This window comes from Apteryx mantelli, chromosome Z, assembly GCF_036417845.1.
Source record: "Apteryx mantelli isolate bAptMan1 chromosome Z, bAptMan1.hap1, whole genome shotgun sequence".
Lineage (NCBI taxonomy): Eukaryota > Metazoa > Chordata > Aves > Apterygiformes > Apterygidae > Apteryx > Apteryx mantelli.
In genome coordinates, this window is record NC_090020.1 from 51,714,506 (window position 1) to 51,734,158 (window position 19,653).

The 19,653-nt window shown below is 38.3% G+C and overlaps 1 protein-coding gene across 1 annotated transcript in view; it reads left to right on the plus strand.

Annotated features, from left to right (window-relative positions):
• The window catches only part of MCTP1 (multiple C2 and transmembrane domain containing 1), a 297,839-nt gene extending 292,272 nt beyond the window's left edge, over positions 1-5,567 (plus strand). Inside the window, exons 19-21 of the mRNA XM_067315354.1 lie at positions 379-488; positions 4,153-4,250; positions 5,496-5,567. Of these exons, the coding sequence (XP_067171455.1) occupies positions 379-488; positions 4,153-4,250; positions 5,496-5,567 (280 nt within the window). The remainder of the gene's footprint in view (positions 1-378; positions 489-4,152; positions 4,251-5,495) is intronic.
• The last annotated feature ends 14,086 nt before the right edge of the window (positions 5,568-19,653 follow it).

Sequence of the window (19,653 nt, forward strand, 5' to 3'; positions counted from 1 at the left end):
ATACAAGTAAATTTGGAGAGAAAGGAAATGTATATGTTTTGTCTGACACTGAAATTGTGGGGAGGCACTGAAACACCAAGACGCCAAGTAGTGCTTCCTAGGATGATCTGCACAGCTGGGCCGGGGAGAGGTGCCAGTCAGTGGGCGAGTGGGTGAAACAAAGGCCTGTTTTCATTCTCCCCTGGGAATGCGTTCAAACCCAAGTTCTCCCTGGTATTCAGCATCTGTATATTCACGCATGATTTCAGTTGGTTCTCCCTGGTGAAGACTGGTAGTTCCACCCTTTCACAGAGCTGTAGCCTGCCTGCCCAATTATTTGTTCCTTTATTGGTTCTTTTGGGTGACCAGTGTTCTGACTTATATTAATTTTTCACTTAGTACATTCAACTGGACTGTCCCATTCTTAAGCTGGCTGGCAATTGTCGCTCTCTCTGTGTTCACAATCATCCTGTATTTCATTCCACTGAGATACATTGTCCTTGTCTGGGGTAAGTAAAGCCTTTTTTAACTGTCTGTGCCACTTAGAAAAAAATGTTTTTTAAGGGATGAGTTATATTGTCAGTACTTTTCTGTATTTATGGTCATGAAGCTGCTCCATGATGGAAACAGACAGGTTAGTTAAAGATCGCAACTATGTAAAGATTTAAACTCACCTGCAAAATGCATTTTTCTTGGCTGGCATTCTAGACTTCATCATACTATAAACATGGAGCCATGAGGATTCTTCATATATCAAAGTGTAGCTTTGTCTAGATATTACTCTGATTTATTCTCACCACTTATACACAAACAGAGGCATTTCGATCTATATAGCGCGTTTAGAACAATACGCCTTTTTTACTGCAGTACTTTATCTTTTGAACATGTATGTAAACATAGCAACAAGAAACCTGTTTAAAGGGTCACCTTTAGTCTGACAAAAAGGTATATGTAGTATTTGGCCAGTTGATAACGAGCACAATTTGGGGGAGCTGGGGGGAGTGGAGTCGGGTGTGTGTTGTGACTAAGCTAAGTTTTTACCAGTTATCCTTATATTTATTCCTTACACTGAGTTTAAAATGCTACTGTCAGCACATCTGTTGTAAATAATGCTCCAAGTTTTCATTTGTTCATTTTTAATACAGTTCTACGTCACTAGCAGCTGTACACTTATTCAGTAGTGTAAACCTGTGAAGAGAACTGTCTCAGTTAAATCTGTGGCTAGATTTTCTTTCTGAAGACAAGAATAATAATCATTTCTTTGAAAAACCTTTGAATGTCAGAGACAACATAAATTCATTGAACTGACTCTGGACAACGTGTTTTTTAGATATAACTCAGTATTAGTAATGTTCTTACAGAGTCTTTACAAATAAATGTAACACAATATACAAAATGGGGAAAGAATAATAAGGAGAATTTGGCCAAAAAAGTAAATCTATAGAACTAAAGAAGCAAGTGTATGGGCTTAGTGCCTTTTCTTGTCTCATTTATTTGCCATGTACCCTTTATCCCTAGGGTGCAACACAACCTCTTAGACTGTTCCCAAAATTGCATTCTTCTTCTCATACACAACATGGTAGACCTTTTGTTTTACTGAAGTTTAACCTTCTTGGTCTATGTCCTTTTTCTAGTGGTTTTTGCACAGACTTGGCATCTTGGACATTTGGCTTCATACATCTTGGTTTCATGCAAGAACTTGAGCTTATAATACCTTTCCAAGACCCTCAAAACTATAGAATCAGCACTGTTATTTGAAAGGTTATATTAAAAGACACTTAGCCCTACAATATTAGACTTCCACAAAAGTGTAAGTTCAAGTCTCTGTTTCAGGTAGGGCAGAGCCTGTTTTCCTAAACTCCAGTCCACACCTCCCAGACCATGGATAAATAGAATAATCACTAAGTATTTTAGATGCATCTTGCACATGCTCATGCCCATGCACTCTCTCATGTGTGCTCTCTTTTTATTTCCCCCCTCACAAGCTACCTAGCTAGTTGTTGATATGACTTTAAGTGCCTTCGTTCATAAGAGGGTCCATCTCCACATTGTTCTCCTGCACTTCAGTTTAGGTGACTTCTTGCTCAGCTGGTGTCTAGGGATCCCTTCTTTAGATACCTATTTCTCTTTCTGTGTTGTGTTGGGAGACGGGAGACGTACTGCATAGGTGAGGTTCCACCATCGGTGTAATCCAAACCTCCTTAGGAATGAAGCGCGTTAACACATAGTACAATGCTGTGTGTAGCTTTGAGCCGCTCTCCCTTCAGCCTAGGAAATTGCCTTGAAAATGTAACATTCCAAACACATACATACCTGTTTTCTCCATTATCTTATGTTACTAGCCTCCCTAGTGTATATTCATTTCTTTATCCCGTTCATGTATCCTGGATTTGAAAGCAAATGATCTCTGTTGTTTGACTTTCATCTGTAGGAAACTTTGAGCTGTTCTCTAGCTGTGTCTGCCCATTTAGCTCTTTGGGAGGGTAGATGGTTTTTTATGAAAATTCCTCCATGCTATGGCTGGTCTTATGTAAAGCTGTCTTTCTTCTGTACATCCATAGGGTCTGCTTCTTTCAGCCTGCTGTTGCAACAGACTCTTGGTTCTTTTTCTCCCAACCCTGTTTCTCCCTGGGTAGACTATTGGTCCTTGAACTTATATTGCATTGGCCACAGTGGAGTAGGAAAAACCTCTGCACTCTAATCTCATTTGCCACAGTGCAGAGTCCTGGTAACTGCTATAGCTATATGTAGAAAGCAGAATCGAGAAAATAATTTTGGTCTGAAAAATGTCAAGCTTTTAGAAAAGACCTAATCCCCTTGTCATCTTTTACTTCTCCTGTAGTCTCCCCTGTCATCAGTTCTGCTGTTCTCTTCTCTTGAACCCTGACCTTGATTTATTCTCACATTTATTTTCATGTGGTAACTGGTTCCCTTCTTTTTGAGGAGGAAGGGATAAGGTGAGACCATATCAACTCTTCTTGAATTCACCAATGGCTGGACTGGTGGCCATGCTCAGTAAACAGTGTGGTAGATATTTTGTTTCTTAGTAACTTGATGATGTAAAGAATCTTCTTAAGTGTGTTTGGGCCTCAAATATTGTTTCTCGATACTCATTGTTTAATCACTGGATCAAAGGATTGTAGCCATCTCCTGTCCTCACAGAACAGCTGAGAATCATTCTCTGGGAGACCAGGGGTGTTATCAAGACTGCTGAAGCTTCATGTCCTTTCTACAACTTTCTGAAGGCCTAGGCACCAAAGACTTTTTGGAACATAAACTGAATTATCTCATCTCTGTCACAGGCTTGATAAATTACACAGAACAGCAGCTACATATTTTCAAATGTTGTGCCAGCTTTGTCCTGTTCATGTGAGAATCTGAGTGATATGTAGCATTCCTGGTCATGTTTTAGACCTGTGTTCCCATAGTACACACTAGGTTTTGTCATGAAAAGTATACGAGTCTGAGCTGGTGTGTAATGATATGAAAACAAGTATAATTTAAAAATCCTTTCTTAGCTTAATTGGGGGGGGGGGATTTTCTTGGTGTTTTTAAACACTGTCAATTAGAATTATAAGACTATGATGTCTATAGGAGATATCTTGGCCCTTCTCTGCTTTGCAGTTGGATCATCTGTATCTGTCATTCCCTGACAGAGGTTTGTATAATCTTTTCTTAAAGCCTTCACAGACTTCACAACTTTCCAAGTGCTTCACCATCTTTAGCATTAGGAAGATTTCCTTGTATCTAAACTGAATCTTCCATCCTGCAATTAAACCCATTATTACTTGTCTTATCCACCACACAGATGGAGTACACATTGTTCCTTTCCTTTTTGCAACCTCTGCGTGTTTAAAGACTTATCAAGCCAGTACAAGTTTGGTTTTCTAAAAAAAAAAAACACTTTCTTTTCTAAACATAGTCCAAAGTCAGTGTGTTTTAAAAATACTATTAGAGGTGTTTGAATATGTCACTAAAACGTTTGCATTTTGAAGCAGAGGAAACCACACCAGCAGTGTGACTTTTAGAGACTGAGTTTACAGTTCATTCATTCATTAATTCAATGCTAATATCAGACTTTGAAATGGATCCTAAAATCTTTCTCAAAACTTTGTCAAAAATACGTATTTTAATAAGATGATGATAGTAACATTTGAACTCTCACTTTTGCAGGCATCAATAAATTTACAAAGAAGCTTCGAAGTCCATATGCAATTGATAACAATGAGCTACTTGATTTTCTGTCCAGAGTTCCATCAGATGTACAAGTGGTGTGTATACTTTTAAAGTGTCCGTACAGTTGTTAGTTTAATATATGGCATCATGATTTTCTGATTTTTTTAAATTAATTTCAAAGCAGTTATTTTGATTTGACTTTAGATTCTTTGGCACAAAGAAATTAAAACTCCAGCTGGGGATATTCCATGAAACTTAAGGAGTCTGTTATACTTTTTGCCAGTACGGAATTAGTTACTGCCACAGTTAGGCCTTTTGAGGGTCTTTTGGGGCAATCAGTAAAAAGGTAGCTATTTGGGAGATGGTAGTGGGTGCTGGGATTTGTATTAGCCAGCCTCCAGGGACCATGTGAGTATCATTGGAATAAGGCACTGCCAGGGTTTCTTGTCGGAAGTGCTCTGCCTGAGCCCATTAGGACGTGCAGAGAGGAGATAGGAAGGTTGGATAATGAAAGGAAGGACCTGCACTTGTGCAGAGCCGGTGGCAGGCTGCTTTGCCCGGTGTCTTGGGGCAGCGCTCTGAAAGTTAGGGTGCTTGAACCCTTTTTTTTTTTTTTTTTTCCAAAGTGAGAATCTTTGTTTTGATCACAGTTCACCTGTGATCACAAACCCTTTTAAAAATAAGCAGGCTATGAATTATAAGCTTTTATACTGCAGGACACAATCTCATGTGAAGGTGTAAGCATTAAGATATGTCATGCACATAGATCACCTCCAGTATCACAAAAATGATGTACTTTCCATATTTCTAGGTGATGGTTTCAGTTCAGAGCTGGCATAAATAAGAGGTACACGTGCACATACCCAGTCTGAATCTGATCCCTCTGTGGAAGGCCTGTGAAAATAAATGTATTTTTAAGGAATAGATTGCAAAGAATATTCATCCAACTCTTTAAAGTGGATACTGTTTATTTTCTGTTACATCTCATGAAAAAAAAAAGTCTTCTAAAAAGTTTATATCAGCACGCTTTTATTTCTTGGCAGGACTCTGCTAATGCTTTTTTCTGTTCTTACTCTAGATCTATCATTCTGTTCTTGCATCACAGCTGCAGATCCCATCTAGCTTGCAGGACAAGTTTTCTTTTTTTTTCTTTTTTTTTCTTTTTTTCCTTTTTTTCCCTTTTTTCTTTTTTCTTTTTTTCCTTTTTTCTTTTTTTTCTTTTTTTTTCTTTTTTTTCTTTTGCCTTGGGAAAAAATATAGAAATCTTTCTTTCCTTTTTTTTTTTTTTCCTAGCAAGTGGCCACCTGACCAGTTTCTCTCTGAACGTTGTGTTTAAACAGGTGCAATATCATGAACTGAAACAAGATCCCAGTCACAGCCCAAGTAAGAGGAAGAAAAACAATCCTGGCTAGCCAACTTCATGTACTGAAGAGACTAGTATCTGCTGGGGGAAGATAAAAGTAAAAGCCTACAGCCTAAGCAGCATTTCCTTTCTTTAAGCTTTTTATTTATTTTGCCTTTTTATCTAATGGAGAGATTCTGTAAATATTGTATAAAGGCATTTCTCATTGAATATATACTTAGACTGTAAAGACATATTTGATGAAGGTTTCAAGTAGGGCTTTGCTGTTGGAAAGCCTAGTTAGAAATGGCATAACACATTAAGGGAATCTGTGTAAAATGGTAAATATGTACTGCTACTTGATGGTCAAAGACACCTTAAATATTCAAATCATGCCGATTAAATCTGCAAAAGATGTAAATTTAAATCTGACTCAAAAAATCAGTCGGGTTTTATCTGTGAACATTAATATTTTTATCCAGTAAGTCACCATTACAATTTTCTATGTTTTATACATTTCAACAGAAATACAATGTAGTGGAACCTACTGCACTCAAGTTTTAGCAGATTTTTTGAACTCTAGACCCTGATATTAACTCCTGGTGCAATGTATTCCTGTGCAGTAGGGCTGCTTTTAAGCTAATGAACACACCAAATGCAAATCTCTTACTGGAGCTCCCAAAAAAAGTTCCTGATGTTTTAATCATTCCATTATAAGACTTAAAAATCTCTTTTTCTCTCAAAATACTGCCAGGTTTGTAATTGATTGCCTATCTGATTTTTTTTATATGTACCAGTAATCTTAATTTGTACTACATAGTTTAGTGAATGAGTCCATAGTTCTGCTGTAATGGAAGTACTATCAAACTAACTCCATATTGCTTTGCGTGTCAGGCTATCTACACATTTTGTGCACATAACTATTTTAATACAGAAATCTTGCAGAAAATATTTTTGCTTTCAAATCACAAGATCATATTAACATGCTTATGATGTAACACTTTACCTGTTACTAATGTGAAATATAGTGTAGAGGAAAAATGCAGTTGTGGTAAAACTGATATACCAGGTTTATTTCCTTAGCTAATAATGTAATCAGTTCTTCTGATACAATTGTGCCCTACTGCATGGAAACTGCATTATTTTATAGGTTAAATGGAACATACAGAACAAACGTTTACATTTCAAATGTTTTAATGGCCACTGCATAGTGACTACTTAAGGATATATTCCAATATTTCTGCATGTAGAGTTCCTCACCCAACTGCCCACATAGTGAGCAGAGAATTCATTCCTAAGGGACTAACTGTGCACAGCTCTTAGTCATAGCTCCCAGTGACGTCAAAGGGAATTTTTGCCCAAGAGAGAACTGCAGGACTATCCCCTCAAAAAAAAGATTTCTCCTGTTGTTCTCCCTGGGGTACCTTTCATTTGTTGCAATTGCTGAGAAAGTTATATTGCACTAGTCTAACAATACTTTTTGAAAAGATTATTTAGAAATACTTTGCAGGAAGATGTATACATACTTAACTAAAGAATTACTCGTTGGCTGCATTGCTCATGAAAGATCATTATGAATTTGTTTATTTTACAGATACATTGATAACTAGTTTCTTATGTTACAATTATTTTGATCTTTTTGTTTGTACGTCTGAAAGAATGCCAATCCAATTAATGTTCTGTAGAAAGTCTTAGACCTAAATATTTTTTTGTTAGATCATGATTTTCCAGGAATTTATTTGCAGAGGTTACATACTCACCTTTTCACTGTATGTTGCCTGAAGAGCAACGTAAAATTGATGAAGTCAGAATCACAGATGAGCCTTTTTTGTTTTTAAAAAAAACTTTCAGTTTGACAATGTGTGAATATTTGTTCTCAGTTGTCAATTTTGCAAAGTCCTTCTGATATATTGCAAGCCTTGTACCTTCTCAATATTATCCATTGTTCTGTGTATAATTTCCTGTTGTGGTTTTTTTTTTCTGTACTAAGTTTCAAATGTTTAGTTTGGTAAAGTCTTCAGTTATATACATTTATTGCATTAAACACAGTTTTAAGCATCTCTGTACATTAGGTATTAGGCAGCTTTTTTCTTTGAAGTCCTACACTATCATTTTCCCACAAGTGGTATGGAGGGCAAGTGAATGAAAACATCGTATTTCTGTGTGCAGCATTTCAGTATTTTAATCCCCAAACATGTAAGTGGAGGGGGTAAGGGGAGAAGAAGCTCATTTTGTTGAAAATAGTTAAACTACTTTAATGCCTTAATTGTTCAGAGTAGATCTCACCGATAATGTAACGCACAAAAGCAGCATTGACTAAGAACACACTTTGATTAAGTATGGTTCTCCTGCACCACAAAATAAGTTATTTTTAAAATCACATTTTTAATAATTTTTCTGTGAACCCATCTTCAATATCTGAAATTTGTCTATACTGCTTTGTGTGAGAGGCATCTTTACAGAATATCCCTGCGTAATACTGTAGATATTTCAATGTATCTTCCATTTCCTGATTAGTTCTGCAGTTAATTTCTAAGCCTGTTAGATTTGTCTGACATATTATTCCTAGGCAACTCGTCCATTCATCAACAATCAGGAAAAAAGGCAACTCATTATCAAGAAACTCTTTTTGCTTCAGGAAAAGAAAGTTAAACAACTTCATTTTGATCCAGTGAAAATGAATAAATTTGGGTCCACACTTCAAGTAAGTGTTAAAGTACACAGATTTGTCAGAGGCTGGTTGTTTGAGGGGTTTGGGATTCCAGTTACGTTGCCGCTAATAGCTCAGAGTGCAAAGCTTGCTTACAGTGGTTTCACTTTGTAGTGAGGAACAGAAAAATGTTTTTCATAGTAGCAGTGAGCTTTAACTGAAAGGGTTACTATGCTGTAGTTAGCATTTTAAATCCAAATGGAATACAAAAGTAGGTTTTTTTCTGTTGCAATTAAAATGTTGGTGGGATATTCAGAAATTAATTACAAAGGCTGCATACTAAAGCAAGGCATCTGCTAATGTGGGCCCTAAGAGCATAGGTTTTAACGACAAGAAGAGCTCTTAGATCTGCTAAGCAAACATACTACATGGCAATAGAGTATTTTGTTCTAGGATACTCCAACAGCACAAAGCAAGGAAAGAAAGGAAAAATTCTTTCTCTAATAAATAAGCATTAAAATCCCACAACAGGGATTTGGATGCAACAAGGAAGGATGCAACCTTTGGCACTCCCATGAACGGCAGGAGATCCCAATCTCGCAGCAGAAGAGCGCTTTCTACCTAAACCTCCTTTACTTACTCAGCTGCAGGAGTTTGCTGACAGGCAGACAAAAACTTCTTCCCATTTCTGCCTGCTTCTCTTTGAAAGACAAACTTTTTCCTCCCAACTGGGCTAATTTCCAGATTACTGTGCAGCTGCTTCTATTGAAGGCAGGCTAGCAACTCCTCTCCCCACCCCCACCAAAAACCTGCAATTGCTAATTTTCAGCAAATATCTCCTCCTCCAGATTTTTTCTGAACTCTTGCAAAGGTGAAAAAACAAAGCTTTCAGAGTGAAAGAGATTTGAAATTATAGGTCTTTTTCAGCATGAAACACTGGATTTACATTACCTTCTGCCTAATCAAAGTGTCCTCTCATTCCTGAGAGGAGAAATACAGTACTCCCAAGTAGAATGGGCTCTTCAGACATAAACCTAGAAAAATGTGAAGGTTTTACAAAAACACACTGTTCTGTACTCTTTCACTTCCAGAAGTGGGTGAAATGCAGCTGATTGAAAGCATCGTACAGTTGGTGAGTGAGTTAAGGGAGATGGAGAAGGAATGAGGGTGAGGAGCAGCCTGAAGCAAGTGCAGGTAGGCCCAGAGGAGTGTTGAGGAGGGCTGACCTTGAGGACGTGCTCTCCCTCAGCACTCCCTTGGTGGAGAAAGAGAAGATCTTACAGGAGTCCTTCATACCAGGAAACTAATTTAGCTGTCCTAAACCATCTCTATTTCTCCACGTTTCTCCACACTGAAAATATGGAGAGCTGCCTCAGTTGACCAGAACACATCCATTCCCCTAAAGCAGCCCCTCCAAAAATAATAATAAAAAATCATGTAGCACAGCTGTTGCCAACCATAGAAGATGTGAACAAGTATAGGTCAGGTCATCAGATCAGGAGGTTAGATCCTTTTTGCTGCAAGAGGCATTAGAAGTTTTCTATTTCTTTCTTATCACAGCAATCAATCAAGAGAAGGTATGTTTCTAAAATTAAGATTTTTAGATCAATATAGTAATGACTTTAAAAAAAACATTTTTCACAAACTATCATTGTGGAAAAAGTAAATCTTTAACTATCCATTGCACAGGGCATTGTATTTCTCGATAGTTTCATTTTGCTCTGTAAGAATTTAATGCTCAAAGAATGTAAGATTTTAGCTGTATTTTGAATTGGACAAATTGCACATCAGTGTATCTTGAGTGTCCAATTTAAAATTCTGACAGATTTAAATGGAATCCTTTTACAAAAAGGGCAAAAAAAATACAGCTATGTTTCTCTTCTTGTCAGTCCTAGTACAGAATAAAATTTAAATGGTAAAACTTCTCTTTGTTTCATGTTGCATTATAGAAAAGTCTAGAACCCTTACTATTATTCATATAATAATAAATATTTTAATATAATCAAAATAATCAAAACTGCTTTTTCCCTGTCAGACTTTAATTAAATTACAGAAGATGATTAAATAAAAGGCTACAGAATTGATCATTAATGTTTTTGATTAAAGAATGCTGGTTAATGTTATCTGGAGCCATTTAATAAGTTGATGTTTTCTGACCTGCTATACGTGACATAAAGATCTGTTCCGAAAAAGTTTACTCTGCATAATTGTTCATTATTACTTGTGATCTTTTTGTAGGAATGTTACAAAAAAAAAAGCAGGACCTTTTAGATCTACTCTTGATAAAGAAGCATCCCCAGCCAAAAGCAGCAAAGTAAGAAAAGGCGAACACATTGAACAATTAGTGCAAAACATGGTCAAATTTGTATGAAGTGTTAAGTATTGAACAGTTGCAATGAAGAGAACATTAGCTGAAATTCAAGAGCTTCCCATCTTTATTTAATAAGTGTCATTAGGATTGCCACAAATTTGAGAACTTTGAAAAGAAAATGAAAATATCAAACAAATGTTATGCCATTAGTATTATGCCGTTCCTAGCTATTACTGGAAGAAAGGAGGAATGTGGTTTAACTAATCCATAATGGTGGTAGTTTAACACAGCTGGCACTTTCTGGCCAAAACTCCTCAGCTGCATGGGACTGTGCTGTTTTCATGTGCACCACCTGGGCAATCAGGCCTTTGCTCTCAGCTCCCATAGACTCCTCTGAGCTTCTACCACCTTCTCACCGAAAGGTAAGTGGAAAAACTGGCTTTTTGCTGAACTAGGGTACTAGGAAATCTCTTTAAAGGATCTCTTTTTCCAATTTTGTTTCTGTAATATCATAGAGCTGGCCTCTTTAATTAATGTTTAAGCACACTGACCATCTCTCTCACTTCCAACAGTTTACATTTAAAAACTAACTAACTTAGTGTGTGTCTGTCCTTGAGTTACTATATAAAGGAAGATTTTTCTCTGCCTCCTAAACAAATGTGGTAACAAAAGCAAAAGCTATTTTCTTTTCCCCCAAGATTGCTAGCCCTGAGACACGTAACAAGCTTGACAGAGTCCTGCTCGTATCTTTAGGAGTCGTTGTTGGCAAGCATGAGGTAATGGCTTGGTCAGGAGAAAAGGCCCTGGAGACTAAAGCAATTCCTTCTCTAAGCTACACTTCCATTCCCCAAGCTCAGCAGAAAGCTGAGGTCCCCTAAACAAGTGTATTGGGGAGGAGGAATCAGGAAGAGACCTGTTAGAGGGGCACAGTCATGAGAAAACGCCCTACTGGGCACAGATAGGGTATGTTTTGCACATACTAAGCACAGATATATTTGCTGTGACGTTGAACTATAGCAAGAAGGCATAGCTCATGCATGGTAACTAGTGGAGGACTGTTGAGATATATGGACTGCATGAGGCCTGTGCCACCAGTTGAGACTTAGGCTATGTAAGGCCTGATTTATATTATAAGGTCTTTATTTAAATAAAAAATTACTTGTAGGTTGAATGACTATCAAATATAGCTCTAATTCTTGCAGAAATGTTTTCAAAGACTGGGTTTCACTTAAAGGACGAAAGTCTTTATGCAGTACATTTCTAAAAGTAAATGGCTTATCTAGAAGTTCAACTGCAGCGGTTCATTGTGGCGATGTACAAGTTTGGAAAGAGCAGGTGGTATCTTGGAAAAGAGCTAGAAAAAAAATTATGTGTCATCTTTGCGTCGGTTATAGGCTCTGTGGAACAGATATTTAGACCAATGGGTAGAGACTGCTGTGTTTTTAGAGCACTTGTTGGCTGAAGTCTCTGACATGCAAATGTTGCTAAAGTGCAAAAGGGCTACTAAATTTGGCACATAGAGTATCCCCTCTGTGGAATCTCAACAAAAACACGGCCCTGCCTGTGTTGTGTGTCTGTGCTGCAGCTTTTCTGCTGCTCTGTGTGGTTTTACTGCAGTGGTGGATGCAGGTTGGCTGTGAAATGTTTTGGAATTGTTCCTCATGAAAGTTAATCCAGAAATGAAAAATACAAGAAATTAAAATTCACATTTGAGGAATAAAAGGAAGAAAATCCTTCTCTGAAAGTTGTATAACCATTTCGGTAATGTATATGCATCTTACTGTCTGTTTCTTGATTCTGAGTTTTGCTGTACTCCAGTCAAGAAATTTGTATCTCTGTATGCCTAGAATCAAATCATAATGGGCATCTGATTTGGGGAAAAATTAAGAAAAAGCCATAGCAAAACTGAAAACCTGTAGTTTGTGAAGGGGGCTGTGTTTAAAGCAGTCAGTTGCAGCAAAGTGTGGGTTATTTGAATTCTCCATCATGGAAAAGTTTTTTTTCCTGTGGAGTTTGCTGTTCTTAGTCTTAGGGTTTATAATTAAATACAGTGCTATGATTTTTGCAGTTTGGCCTCTTTCTCTACAGGGTAATGCGGAGGCTGCACTTTGACCGGACACTCTCCAGAACAAATCGTGGCATTTTAGAAAGAAATGAATTTTTTTTTAGGTAGTTGACACTTACGGTTGATGCTGAAACTGTCAACTGCCAGGAAATTTAAAGCTAGGGTTTCTATTTACCTTTTGATTTAAGTTACGATAAAGCAAAGGGAGAGGTGAAGAGAGGATCCGGAGTCATGCAGTGCGTTTGCACCAACCTGTCATTGGTAGGAAATTGGGCTCACGTATTATTGAGAGTAGAGAGAATTGTGAGCTTGATGTTTGCTATCCCTGGAGCCACAGCAGCTCTGTACAGCTGACAGTAACCAAGATTAGAAGAGCAGGGTTATAACAAATGAGGCATTAGGTGCGCTGTTATGTTTGTATGAAGAGGTTTATATAACGTCTGCCCTGCTGCCCTGTCTCAGGCTGGTGCATTAGTTTATTGCGTTTCGTGAGCATTAATTTAAATTACCAATTTAAAAAAAGGAAAATGGCAATTGTGCGAGTGAAGGACAAACTCTCAGCCTTAATTTTGAATTTCCTGGGTTTTCTCTGTCTCATCCTGAGCATTAAACTCTCTTTCTGCTTTGAATGCACAGTTGAGGAAATGTGGCATACATTGCTGTAGCTACCTGACAAGTTCTGAGCTTTTAAAAATATCAGTTTCTATACTGATATTTTATTTTAGTTCATTTGCACAGACCCCTACAGGGTGAACGTTCAGCTCTGATGCTGAACAATAACCTTTCACCTTATGTTTTATACCCATGTAACAAGGAAACGCCACACATCTCTCACACCAAATTCTCTCATCTGGTGACTAAATTCAATGATGAAAAGCATACCCAAATTCTGGTATTATGTCCAAATAATTTGTTTTAAAAATAATTTCTCAGACCTTACATTCAGCAGTGAAATGTATTTGACAGCTTGTCTTTCCATTTCAGACCTGTTCAGCCTACTCCCAGAGGCAGGTGTTTAGGCATCAAATGAAGAACAAGATGCATCGTGTGTAGACTCCGTATAATAAACTCTGCAATTAAATGAGGAAAGAAACTTTCATTCTTAACCCATAATTGGTCTAGTTAAGCCAGGGGATGGGGTTGAACTGAAGAGGTGGGCGGGTAAGAGTGCAGTTGGTGCCTCTGAGAGGGGCAACCTGTTATCTGGTTGGAAGTCAGCATAGAAATGAGAAATGTGAATAGCTTGGAGTGGGCAGGTGGATGAGTAGCTCATTGCATTGGAGAACTTTTTTAGAGTGTATGTTGGGTCTTCAAAAGCAAATGTCTTCTGAATGGTGGAAGAGGGAGAAGGCTGAAAAACTGGCAAGGTTCAGAGCAGATCTGAATGCATCCTCTCACCCACCCCCCGTCTGAAATCCTAACAAAGGGTTATGCAGAGGAGTTGGCAGCATAAAATCTTTTGTACTTCCCATTCATCAAAGAAAACCTGAATGGGAAAGGCAATCTCATATAATAGCTATTTTAAAACAAAGACCATGTTTCCATATGGTCTGATAAAATACTGTAAATTTCTCATAAATTGTAAAAGCTTTTCTAGGCTTGCTGCATCAGAAAAAAATCTAGCTATGTTAACAGAGGCAGGAGGCAGCAGCTAAAAGGGATGTCTGCTCAGACCCTGAATTCAGCATGCAAAAGTTGTTTATGTTGTAGCTGTAGGGAAGGTGTCTACCTGCAGCGAGCAAAGGTCAGCTTCAGCAAGGGTGCTGGAGTGCAGGTACCTCAGCCCAGAGTCAAGGTCATTGCTCAGATATTGTGAAGCTCACCCAGTGTGAAGCACCTTAACTCTGTAGATGCCTAGATACCTTTCTTTCTTCTTCTTTTCTTTCTTTTTTTTTTTAATCTTATCTCCAGAAAAGATTTACCTGTTTTGCTTCCAATCCTCCCTTGCACCTGACAGATAAACACACTCAACTCTTCACATTTCTCACATTTAGGCCACGTTGCTTGAGGCGCTCTGCTTCTTTCCTGAAGGCCTTGGTCTGGCAGAGTTAGTGGGAGGTGACAGTGATGATGATGATTTCCTTTAATATTAAAGTGTAGTGGGCATGGTGCTTGCCCAAGATGGAGGGGAGGCCTGGGTTTTATTTTCTTTTTAGCCAGAGGACACTCAACCTCACACTGTGTATTTCCTAGAAGAATGATCTGTCAGACGTGAGGCTGTTCAGATGGGAGGGGAGGGAAGGAAGAGGGGACCTAATTACGGGATTGATCCTCTTGCAGCTGTAGCTCGATGAGAAAATTCAAGGCTCCTTGTACTAGAGATAGCAGAGGCAGGAGATGGATGGCCTCGAGGGTAATACTTTCAGTGAGGAACAGAACTTATAACTAAACTGATAAATATTTATATAATTTTCATGTAGTTACTGCAGAGACAATAGTGTGCATGTGAACTCCTGCAGGAGAAAAATATCCTATGTCTCCTCCCTCGAGAAGATCCTCTGGCCCATTTAGGGTTCTGGGGCACTGCACAGTTGGAAAGATAAGCATAATCCTGCTTCTGCTTTCTGAAAGTGTGTGTCATGTAGGTATCCACTTTGGCGAGAAAATTGCAGACCATGGATGATGGCCTCTCTCCTGCCCTGAGTAGGTGACCAAGTTTAAAGTGTGCTGCTCCCCTCGCATGCCCCATCTGGCCACCAGTGGGAACTTGTCTACTGGGCACGCCAGCTTTCCAGAGCTCCCCTTTTGCGTCCCTGGCTGCTTCGTTCCCCTCTGGAGGCCCCCAGCTCCCCTGGGTTGCGGCACAGCAGCCCTGCTGGAGCCTGCGGTGGCCCACGCGCAAGGCGGCCTGCGACTTCTTGCTTGGATCCGGCGCTTGCTAGCGGCTCCCTGTGTTCCTGTTAATCTGGTATTTACATGCCTTTACTTCAGAACTCTGCCCTGGCTGAGAAAAACAAATTGTGCTTCAATTTATAAAAGGGGAACATTTCAAATGGCAGTCTGCTTACCTATTTGCAGTCTGCAGAAGTGGAAGTTTTCATGCTTTTCCCTTTGGAAGGCCGAGACAGCACCCTCGGACAGACCAGTAAACTATCGATTTTACTAGTGGCTAGCATTTGCTGTAGGCAAACCAGATAATACCATATCAAAGCTTTCTCTCTTAAACCTGATAGCTGCTGTGGTACAATATGCATTTGAAAGAATTTTTCTGGATTTGTCAAAAAAAAAAAAACCACCTTAATTTAGTAATGGTAGTGAACTCCCTATAAATAGAGCTGTGCTAGAGCCTTTGATAACTGTACCCATCGTTTAATCTTATCAGTTCCCTCCCTGCTTTTTTGTGTTGAGTTTGAAAAGACCCATCAGGGAACAAGTAATTCTTCATGTTCTATAAGCACTCCTAAAATCAGAAGGGGTTGATAGAGAAGATATGTTATCATCAATCCACACGGTATCCATAGGAAGTTCAATTTTTAGTTTAAGAGCCATTATAGATAGCATGTCCCCCACACAGAGCAGGTGTGCTTTGAAAAGCTTGAAGTGATGATTGGTTGACCACTTCAAGCTGCCAGATCATATTTGTTCTCAGAGGAAAATTTCAAGAGGCATAATGTACATATTAGGATAGATAGGATAGCACAATAAAACCTCATTAAAAAAATCAGAGTTGGAGCCTTAGTGAGGAATAGCAAATGTTAAATTTTAAGACTGAATGGACAACTAAGACAAATAAACAAGCTAAACTATTCAGATTGCATTTAGATTTTATGTGATTTTTTTTTAATATAGATCTCAAAAAAAAAAAAGCATTAAACTAATTAGCTTTGCCTTCCCTCATTTTTCAAAAGCATCACTGGTTATAGCTAAGCTGGTATATAAATGGTTACATATCTTAGCAAAACATGCACTAGTTTTAAATACAAAAGCAATGCGATTTAGGTGCACTGGCAGTTAAAGAAGAATGAAATCTTCTTTACATGATTCCACTGAAAACCTGTGACATTTAGCAAATGTATACATGCTCATTTAGGTAAGACAAGAATTACAGAATAATTAGACTTCAGCTGTTTGTAAGCGACAAGCCACAAAAGCAAACTTCCCTGTGTCAGCGCTCTTAACAGTTGTAGACGCTGACTGTTCAGGCTTTCAGTGTATTATTTTCACTCCTCCTACGTTCAAGATTGTTGACAATTTTCCAACATCAATAAGATAGCCCTCCTGAAAGATTAATGAAACTTGTATTGAAAGAACCCTAAAGATGGATCTCAATTCCTTAACTGGACTTCTGTATAGTACTTCTGCACTGTTTTTTCTTCTTTTTTCTTCCCTCTCTAGCCAGCAGTCTCTTTGAATGTGGAAGATAATCGTTATTCCTAATGTTGTTATCAACCAATAAAACAGTCTATTTTTCCACTTTTATATTATCATCAGCTTTAGGCAGATAGAGGTTTTTAATATTTCTAATTAGTTATTTTTGGAGGCATTTTATCATGCTCTCGGAACACCTGGTTCACAGATGCCTATGCAGCTAGTGTTACAGGAGTCCTGTAGCTTTAACATTTCATCCGTTCTACAAGGATTTCCTGCCTGCCTGCAGGACAAATTCCACTAAATATTACTCAGTTCATCTTTTTCCTAAAAGGAGGTGTTTTACATTTCTAGAACTGTCTAATATATGCTACTAGAATAGTATCTAGTGATATCCTGACTTAAAACAACTTGCTAGACAAACCAGAATCTTTTTTTTTTTTTTCACAGAGATTACAAGTTTGGTTGATAAATTAAATAAATTTGCACTGATACCTTTATTCGAATATGAGATCAGAGATGAATATTTTGCGAAATGTATCTTTTAGAACGGTTTTCCTGAAGAAGCATCATCTCAAGTCTGGGTAAATATGATAAATCTATGAATTTGTAAGGATTGCAGTTTTGATGATTAATACAGGATAAAACCACTTAGTGTGCATGTTAACAGATGAAAAAGGAGGTATCTGACAGATTTGAAGCAGCGCTCAGTGGGGAATAATCACTGAACGGGGAACGTTTCTCACGGTGCTCCGGTGGGATTGGTGCTCAGCCTTGCGGTTTTCACCAGTGGTGCAAATACGCAGTCATCCCTGTTTACGTTTGCAGGTGGCACATGAGGTGGTGAAACGGTGATGGCCGCTCACCCAGATTGATCTGGGCGATCTGTAAACAAATTGTGTCTTACTGGGGCCTGTGCGAGTTGCCCCTAGGAGCCCAGGCTGGAGGCTGTACCTACCTAACCAGGACTCTGCGTCCAGGAGACTCTCTTGAGCACGTGGGAGCCTGGTGTGATGCTAAGGCAAAATGGCTCAGCGTGGTCCTCGAATATGTGGGCAAAGGAGTAGTGAAAGGAGCCGGAGGGTTGCTATGAACTCTGCATAAGGCATCTGTGATACTGCCCTCTTTGAATGCAGTAATTTAGCATCAGTCAAGGTCATAGGTGGTGCAGGAGGAGCTTCAGAACAATTTAGATTTAGCTGTTGTAACGAAAGGAGCTCAGGCACTGAGGTTTGAACTGCCTTTTGAGGCGACACAAACTTTCAGTAGTTATTGAAGCCGCAGGAATATTTAAATAGTACAAGGGAGCACTTTGCTCCGAAACAAAAACACAGCAGCAACAAAACTCTGGAGCCCAGACTCTTAGTATGCTGGTATTAGTGATTTGTTTGCTAATGAGTGAAACCCTTTGGGATCAAAATGGGTTCTGTAAAATGTCTCGGAGATTTTTGCACATAGACTGATGTGCTTCTGTTGAATAACAGCAGTAACGTGAAACAAACAATGTGCATCAGGGAAAATATAACACTGAAGTTTGGTCTAAGACAACTTTTTCTTGGCAGGTTTTGAAGTTTGAGCAACATCTTTGCATGCCATGATAATTACTGATTGCATATCCCAGTGTACTCGTACCTTCTGTTTTGTTGCCCCCAGGTATGGTGCAGCTGACTGCCACTGTTCACACTCCTGTCTGGGCAACATTTGATACATGTGAAAAACTGAGGTTCTCGGACTGTTTGCAGAAAGTGGAGAGTACTAAAGAATTGTAAAAATGCCTGGGAAAAACATTTTGGTTGGTTGAGGATGAAGATGTAAGTTTGTGCTTCTGAAGCACGTGGGCTTGTGAAATGGGCATATAAAGAAAAAAAGGTGTGTGCGGGGTGGGGAGGGGGTTAGTTGGCTTGATTTTTTTGGTTTTTAACTAAGAAAGTGGGAAATAGTCTGCATATCAAGAAAGAAAACCTTATCTTCAAAAACAGACACTTAACAGATCTGATTTTATTGCAATTGTGATTTAACAGGCAAGATTTGCGATTTTGAAAGAAAAGAGGTTCTCCCTAATAAATTGGATAAAGCACATAGGTATATTGCAGTCTTATTTAACATAAAATTAAGATTATTAAGGGTATGGAGTTTGCAACCTTGAATATATACAAAACTGTATATGCATAATTCTGAATTCTGTTAGGAGTGTAACTAGGAGATAACAGGAAAGGGTTTTTTTTTCTTTAAGAAGCTTCACAACAAATTTTAACTCAAATATGAAGCACTCCTTCAATTCTTGACAAGGTGCTTGCTAGAATGATGCAGAAAGATCTACCTCCAGAAGGTTTCCTGATGCAGAAATTGGGGGAAAAAAGCTGTAAAATCACTTTCATAGGCTCTCCCTGCAAATGGGAACTCAAATGTGTAACTTGGGACTGGTCAGGGAGTTTTTCAATACATGATCCTTATTCAAAGTGAGAGAACATTAGGGAAAAATAGTGTCACCATATAATTAAGGACTCGCAATGCATACCCACCGGATATTTAAGTTAGTGTTACATGAGGAATATTAATTCTGACATTTGCAAACTTTTGAATGTTTAATTTTGCCATGTTAATAATGTTAATTTAGCATATGTTCTTTTCTTTACAGTATCTTGGAGAGATGTACTTGAGATTAGTTTAAATAGATAAGTAGGACTTATAAATGATAGATGTCTTTTTTTTCCTCTGAATGACATTATAGCAAATATTTTTAGAAAATAACTTGGATTTAACAGAATCATCTCTTTATCAGACCAAAATAATGCTTTTGTTGCTTTCATTTGTATCAATAA